This window comes from Rhincodon typus, chromosome 6, assembly GCF_021869965.1.
Source record: "Rhincodon typus isolate 14 chromosome 6, sRhiTyp1.1, whole genome shotgun sequence".
NCBI classification, from domain to species: domain Eukaryota; kingdom Metazoa; phylum Chordata; class Chondrichthyes; order Orectolobiformes; family Rhincodontidae; genus Rhincodon; species Rhincodon typus.
In genome coordinates, this window is record NC_063337.1 from 46,016,544 (window position 1) to 46,024,405 (window position 7,862).

The window sequence follows — 7,862 nt, forward strand, 5'->3', positions numbered from 1 at the left end:
GGGGGGGGGGGGGGGAAAGAGGATTGAAATTGAAGTTGAAAGCTTGCTTTACTTTAGCTGAACGCCCGTGCATTTTGAGTTGGCATTCAATCTTACCAATCCTAAGAAAATGCAGAACAACTGGACCACGTCCGTGTATGCGACTGAGTATAATCCACCGACCAGGGTGTAAAAAACTGCAATCACCGCAGAAATTACAACCGACAGGTTTATATTGATGTCCACTATCACACTCAACGTTGCACCTGGGAAAAAAAAATTGTATATTTATTGGTTTAATGTTGGCTTTCCGTACAGCAAATATCAAAAATAAATCCTTACTTTCACCGCCTTAAAATAAAACTTTTTGCATTGTTTACAGAGAAGTGGCCACTGTCTTTATTGCAAATAAAGCCGAAATTTACTCCGGGACGTAAATAAAACGCGGATTTGGGATTAAAATCGGCAGTGACTATCTTTTGAGACACGTCCTCCGCGCTGGGAGTAGGGCTTTACCTAGAGCGGAGAGAACGGCTGCAGACCAAAATATCTCTCCCATGAGAGCGGGGATGAAGAGTAATCCGCCCATTCTTTTGCCGTAGATCTGCTGAAATGGATCCAACATGGTCACGTAGCCCCTTGAGCGCATGGGTTTAGCGAAAAATAAACCACCTGTAAGACAAAGAAACTCTAGAATCCCAACAGAAACCGAATCGCTAACTACTCACATAATCAAGGGGCCGGTCTCAGTCAGCTCCATCGCTCACGTTCGGAAAACTAAGCTTTTACTTCAGCACGACTTGCACTGCCTTAAAAACGGTTTATTCTGGAAATTCACATGCACTCAAATTGCGATCAGTGTCTGTACTTAATAATCCGCAATTTTCAGTTTTATTCTGATGCAACGCGGTGAAAAACAATCTCCACGACAATTTAACATGATTAAAAACAAAAACTCGAAAGGTTAACTCTGCATCTCTCTCCAGAGATGCTGCCAGACCTGCTGAGGTTCTCCCAGCAATTTCTGTTTTTGTTTCATATCTCCAGCGTCCGCAGATTTGTCCTTCAGTTTAGTCGTGTTTGCGGTATTTGATTGAATTATTTTAACGCTGTCTTTCGTTCGGACATAACTTGCTGGAAACAAGGTTCTTCGAATGTTATTATTTGGCTTCAATGTGATAACAGCGTCCAAATGAGTAAAATGTGAGAGAAATGTAATTTCTTCCTCTGATTGGATTCTGGAACGGGGAAGATCGAACCCGTTTTAACGCATAGTGAATATATATGTGTTTTTTTTAAATTTGTGAATATCAAAGGAAAACTATCTATCGGTTCCACTGAACGTTCATAAATGTAAGTCCAGCATTGAGTGCATGGTCAGATTTAGTCCCTTTCAATAATCCACTGATTCTTCAGCAAGCAGTAATAAAATCGGCTTCAGTAATTTGGGAAGCGATATATAAAACGTGTCACTCCAAAATGAGTTGACAACGACTGAATTAAATGTGCGCGGAGTTAGCTGTGAACGGCTGCTGTAGTCCTCGCTGCGGAGAGATTGGACACTGAGCCACAGACAGACCCGTGTTGTACCCGATGCGTTTGTTGCTGTTTAAGAAAAAAAAGTTGCTGCAATACCACTGACAGTGGACATGGGGACTTGTATACGGCATTTGTTGAAGATTCCAGGCTGTTTTTGTTTGTACAACCGCCAAGAGCTATGGATCATACCTACAACCAGGCTGAGTGCATATCCAAACGGAGCTTGAGCCCAGGCCAAGCCGTATCCAGGGACATAAACTGCCTCTGCCGTGCCATTGATATAACCACCGCCAACCCAGGTCGCTGTAATGGATAAAGAAGGATTTGTTAGATGAAAGACAATCTCATTCCAAGACAATAGCAAGTAGAATGCTGACTGTCGCACCAACAGAAAGTGAGAATTGCGAAAACATACGCAGGGACAGAGAATGCATGGTCCTTATCGGTGATCGGGATTAATATGCATTTACCTGCTTACACATTCAGAAACGACAATAAAAAAGCAGCAGCAGTTCTGAGGGGAGAGAGGTGTACAGAAAGGGCAGTGCAGGAAGGTGCACCTCAGAGTCTGCCTTGCTTTTCATCTCTCTTCATCTAGCTTCAGATATTAGTCAGCGGAGAATCACACGCACTTTTTACGATCAGTTTACTGTCGCTGGTGAGGAATTTTGCGGACAGAAAATCGCCAGGAATAATATTTTTAACGCACAGTTAACGATTAGTTAAAGCGTTTCAAAATTGTGGAGCTTTGTCACGAGAAACGCAAGTTTTTAACACACACTTTCATCTTCGTATTTACTTCATCGAAGGCTAAACCCCAACCCCCTAAAGGCTAACACCACCCCCCTAAAGGCTAACACCCACCACCCCAAAGGCTAACACCCCCCCCCCAAAGGCTAACCCCCCCCACCTACAGGCTAAATCCCCATTACAGGCTAACGACCCCCACCACCTACTGGCTAACCCCCCTCGCAGGCTAACCCCCCTCACAGACTAAACCCCTTCAGGCTAACTTCCCTTACAGGGTAACCATCCCCCTAAAGGCTAAAACACCCCACCCCTCACAGGCTTCCCTTACACGCTAACATCCACCGCCAACCCCTTTGCAGGCTAACCCTCCTTACGGGCTAACCCAGCCCCTACAGGTTAACTCCCCCTTACAGACTAAACACTCCCCTCACGGGTTAAGCACCCCTCCCCCCATAGGTTAGTCCCCTCTTAACAGGCTAAAAACTCCCCTCACAGGCTAAACCCCGAAATATTGTCGAGATGTTCTTCTTTCCCCGGGAGCGGCTCTCGCACCGATTCCGGACCAGGTTAACTGCGCTCGGACAGCGGGCGAAGCTGCTGAGCGGACCCGCCGAATGGGGTAAAATATCACTGGGATACTCACCTGTCGTGGTGAAGCTACCCACCAGTAACCCGATGTCTCTTCCTCCAATCATTATCGCTTCACTCCGGTCTTGTCCTGTGTTCGAGTTTTTACTTTTCCAAGCAGCCCACACTCCAACACATAAAATCAGGAGATAAAACAGGACAATAGCGACTATCCCATCGATGTGAATGGCCATTTTCAGTCCGATTTGGAGGTGACAGCAAAGCTGCTAACCCATCCGAATCTAAAGGAAGAAATAAATGCAATTTCTGTTATTCAGGATAAATGATCAATGCGACGCGTAGATCCCTGAATATTACATTAAACAATCACCTTATTGGATAATGACCGTACTTAAATACGAGTGGCTTTCAGATTCAGTGAACGGGCCGTTTCAAAACGTCTCATTTAAACAGTCACCGCGAGATGGACAATACCATCAGCTGTGTTGGGAATTAATAATGGGAAATGCGCCGTTGAACCCGCCTTAGCTAACACGCCACTACAGTAATGGAGAGTGTGGAATGCATAAGACAGCCAGAAGAGTTCGATTCGGAGAGCCTTGTGAAGGTTCAGCAACAGGGATGTTCAGACAAATCCTCACAGCCCCAACCTGCATCGAGCTGAAGAAGCAACTTTGCCAATTGCCGCCGCAAGCTTAGCCTTTCCATTAACGTTGTAGATCCAGGGGGAATCCTTAAGTTGTGCAGAGCATTCTGGCTTTGTTGTTGGTTAAGGGAGTATTTAAAGGCAAACTCATTTATTTTACATTAAATATAACATTGGATGATGGACAGATATTCCGCGCTGGCCACCCTGCCATTTTGCAGGTTAGGAACATTACTGCACTTAAACACACACACACACACACACACAGAGTAGGTTAGGCAGCATCAGTGGAGCAAACGAGAAGATTAGCGACTCAGAACTGGAGCTGGACCCAAAGTACAACCTTTTCCTAGAAACTGCCTACCACCGCTGTTTCAGATCCCCAGTCCCCGCTGCCCCTTGTTGTATTTTGGTTATTGTTCACTGTATCCAATCACTGGTAACCGTCATAACGGTACAGCATTAAACATTTCAATCGTCGTGAAATTGATGTGCGGTAAAGCAGCACAGCCCAGGACACGGAGTTTCTCTCGCCGGGAATCATGAAGGTGAAGTTACCACTCCATCTGTAATTGTCAATTTAGCCCCGCTTTTACTCCGATCTCCAAGCAACGAGTGGGGCTAGAGTATTTATTCACAGCGTTAACACATCGATGCACACTATCCACAAGACGATGCAAAATGAAGCTGAGATAGTAGGAACTGCAGATGCTGGAAAATCTGAGACATCAAGGTACAGAGCTGTGTTCATCCAGCTCTGCACCTTGTCGCAAAATGAAGCTGTCTTTTTTTCTATCAGGGGGCTTCTGTGAATCGACTTACCTTCGAATGAAAGTGTCTCGCCTTTCAAGTTGGGGACGCAACGTGCTACGTTTGACTCGGGTCAGGGAGCTGGGAGATCAGGAGCAACAGGAGCCGAGTGCCGTTCTCTGGATTGCATTGAGCGGCCACCCACTGACTGCACTGGGTTTATAGAGGCGGGGGGCTCCGTCAGCAACTGCAGATGAGGAAAGGGACGAACGTCACCGAGCTCAGAATGAAATCTCTCAATGAATGATTTGACCTTAATTTTTGACCTGAAATTCGTTAAATAACTTCTGAGAGGAAATAGCTTGACGCACAATTTAAGAAGGCGGACTTAGTTTAATCAATGGAAATAAAAAATGTATCAATGGCTTCAATGCCCTTCACCATTCCAGCTCTGGATTGTCGCTAGTGTTCTAATTTTGGTTTCTTTATTAAAAACCTGATTGTGTGTTGAACAGGAAAACGCTTAATTTTGAAGGGGAAACGATTCTCTGAGAGAGCTGCTCAGGAATATTAAATCATTGACGGGCAACTAAGCATTAACTTAAGCTTTGATGTTCAAGAGCCAAAAGGCTTTTAGGGAACTTCAGCGAACAGTGAAAGCGTGGCTCCTGTGTGAAATTGTAAAGAAAAATACTCTTCTGGCTGACTGTGACAACGCGGTTGAATCGCCAAAGCAATGGGAGAGATCGACTGTTATACCCGGAAAAATTGCTAAAATTGACACCGCCCCCAACACCGGTTTAAGAAAAGTTATTAACTTTAAAGTAACACAGGTGCCAATATCGATAAGAGGGGAGCGGTACAGAAGCTACATTCTGACTCGCCAATGGTGGGTGGCTTAAAATGAAGTCTGACATTTACTTACCGAACTATCAAGAGGCGACTTGTTCCCGGTGACTGGTTCAATCAAATGCCCCCCGCCCTCTTAGATGCCCATCACATATTCCCATGGTACTGTTTTGTAGAAGATCAGGGGAGTTTTCCCCTGTGCCCGGACAATATCCTAAGTAATTCAGTGCAAAAAAAAGGTCATAAGAGCATTGTTGTTTGTGGGATCTTGCTGTGCACAGCTTGCCTCATTCCCAGCATCACAACAGTGAACCACATTGTGTAATGTAATTTATTGAATTGGAAGGAGCCGTGAGGCACCAGCAGTTCCAGAATTGTCCCATATAGGTGGACGTTCTTTCTTTGCAGGTGTTGTGCACATTTATGTAGCGAGGCGAATAAAAATCTCTCATGTTGTCTGAAAAAACAAAAAAAATCGGCAAAGCTATGCAAAATGTCCCTGTAAGGTGAAACATTCACCAATTGTCCTATGGATCCCTGACAAAAGTGAAAATATCAACTTGAGAAGCTAAGAAACGGGAACAAGAGAAGACCATTTCAGATTTCTGAAGAAGGGTCTAGGCCTGAAACGTCAGCTTTCCTGCTCCTCTGATGCTGCTTGGCCTGCTGTGTTCATCCAGCTCTACACCTTGTTATCTCTGTTTTAATTTACAATTTGAATTTAAATTTAACAATTTTCTCAGCAGCAACCTTGCGACTTGAATTCTCACAGTTTGTTCTGGCCAAGTTCAAATCTCTACAATCCACTGATTAAACTGGAGCCTCGGTTTCTGAAAGAGGCTAAAATGTTAATGTTGAAGTTGAAACTTCAATGGCATTAATACATATAAAGAAATTCAACAGACAAATGCAACCAGGTTATTCCTTTCTTCTATTAAATTACTGAGAAATAATCAGCAGATCCAACAGTTTCAAAATATATTTTCAGTGAGTAGATTATCAACATACTGTGAAGTTATTTATTTACTTGGAAAAAACATGTCTACATGTGCCTTTCCATTGTTAAATGTTGTTAAATTTGTAACAAGTAAGATTGCTTATAGAAATGTACTATGTTTTAAAATGTAAAATATTACCTATTGCTGAAAAAAGCACGTTGAAGATCTTGCTCTTATTTTTGTTATTTTTCACATTTTATATCAACCTGATGAGTGCAACGTGAAAAACTTTGGCACAATGTATCTCTTTCTTTCAACAAGGCTCAAGTTCTGCAATACCTAATGACGATTAATATGTAAATACATTGTGTAGAATGGGGATGGGAACCTCCAGCCACAGGCCAAGTCTGGCCCGTTGCTCAATTTATTTCGAGTCAACTGGCCCTCAGCAAGATCCTGGGCCAAACAGCTGCCATGAAGTCACATGTAAACTAAAGTGGGAACAGCAGAGTGCATCATAGGTATGAGTTTGGGAGCACAGGAACCATAGGCAAAGTTATAGCATGAAAGCAATATCAGAAGAGATGCACAAAGTGATGCACTTTGGTAGAAAGAGCATTGAAAGACATTTTAGATGCTATTCTAAAAGGGGAGCAGGAGCAGAGGGACCTGGGTGTTTATGTGCATGATGAGTGAAGGCGGCAGAACAAGTGGAGAGAGCAGTTACTAAAGCACAGTGTCCTTGGCTTTACTAATGGGGACAGAGAGTACAAGAGCAAGAGGTGATGTGAACCTGTACAAGACACTTATACCTCAGCTGGAGTATTCTGTACTGTTGTGGGCATCACATCATGGGAAAGGTGTGAATGCATTTGAAAGAGAGCAGAAGCAATTTACAAGAATAGTTTCAAGAACAAGAAACTTCAGTTATGAGGACAGATTGAAAAAATTGGAACTATTCTTCTGGGAGAGAAGAAGGCTCAGAAGGAGATTTGATAGAGGTTTTCGAAATGATGAGTGGGCTGGAGAGTGTAGATAGAGAGAAGCTGTTCCTACTTGTGAAAGGAACAAGATGATAAGGCATGGATTTAAAGCGATGTGCAAAAGAAGAAAGGGTGATATGAGAAAATAACTGTTTCACTCAGTGAGTGATTAGGGTATGGAACGCACTGCCTGGAAGTCTTAGAGTCATAGAGTCATACAGCACAGAAACAGACCCTTTGGTCCAACCAGTCCATGCTAAACATAATCCCAAGCCTGCTCCTGGCCCGTATCCCTCCGAACTATTCATATTCATGTACTTATGCAAATGTCTTTTAAATGTTGTAATTGTACCCATAGTCACAACTTCCTCAGGAAGTTCATTCCACACACGAACTGCCCTCTTTGTAAAGAAATTTGCCCCAATGTCTTTTTTAAATCTCTGTCCACTCACCTTAAAAATGCACCCTTTAGTCTTGAAATTCCCCATCCCAGGGAATAAGCACCAAACATTAACCCTATCTATACCCTCATTATTTTATAAACCTCTATAAGGCCACCTGTCACCCTCCTATGCTCCAGTGAAAAAAGTTCCAGCCTATCCAGCCTTTCTTTGTAAGTGTGGTGGAGGCAGATCAACTGAGGAATTCAAGAGGACATTGGATGATTATTCAAATAGAAATCACGTCTAAGAGTTTTGGAGAAAGCAGGAGATTGACACTAGGTTATGATGCCTTTTTGAAGAGATGGTGTAGCCACAGTGGGCTGAATGGCCTTCTTTTGCCCTGTAACAATTCTATGAGGACAGCTTGAAGATCTGGGATCCATTGCCAGAGAAGCAG

General features: G+C 43.5%; 1 protein-coding gene across 1 annotated transcript in view; it reads right to left on the reverse strand.

The window, feature by feature from the left end:
* LOC109913638 (high-affinity choline transporter 1) overlaps nucleotides 1-3,089 on the reverse strand; it is a 7,026-nt gene extending 3,937 nt beyond the window's left edge. The window contains exons 1-4 of the mRNA XM_020513179.2: nucleotides 2,912-3,089; nucleotides 1,708-1,821; nucleotides 496-651; nucleotides 97-245 (exon numbers count right to left, since the gene is read on the reverse strand). Of these exons, the coding sequence (XP_020368768.1) occupies nucleotides 97-245; nucleotides 496-651; nucleotides 1,708-1,821; nucleotides 2,912-3,089 (597 nt within the window). The remainder of the gene's footprint in view (nucleotides 1-96; nucleotides 246-495; nucleotides 652-1,707; nucleotides 1,822-2,911) is intronic.
* Nucleotides 3,090-7,862: the final 4,773 nt, after the last annotated feature.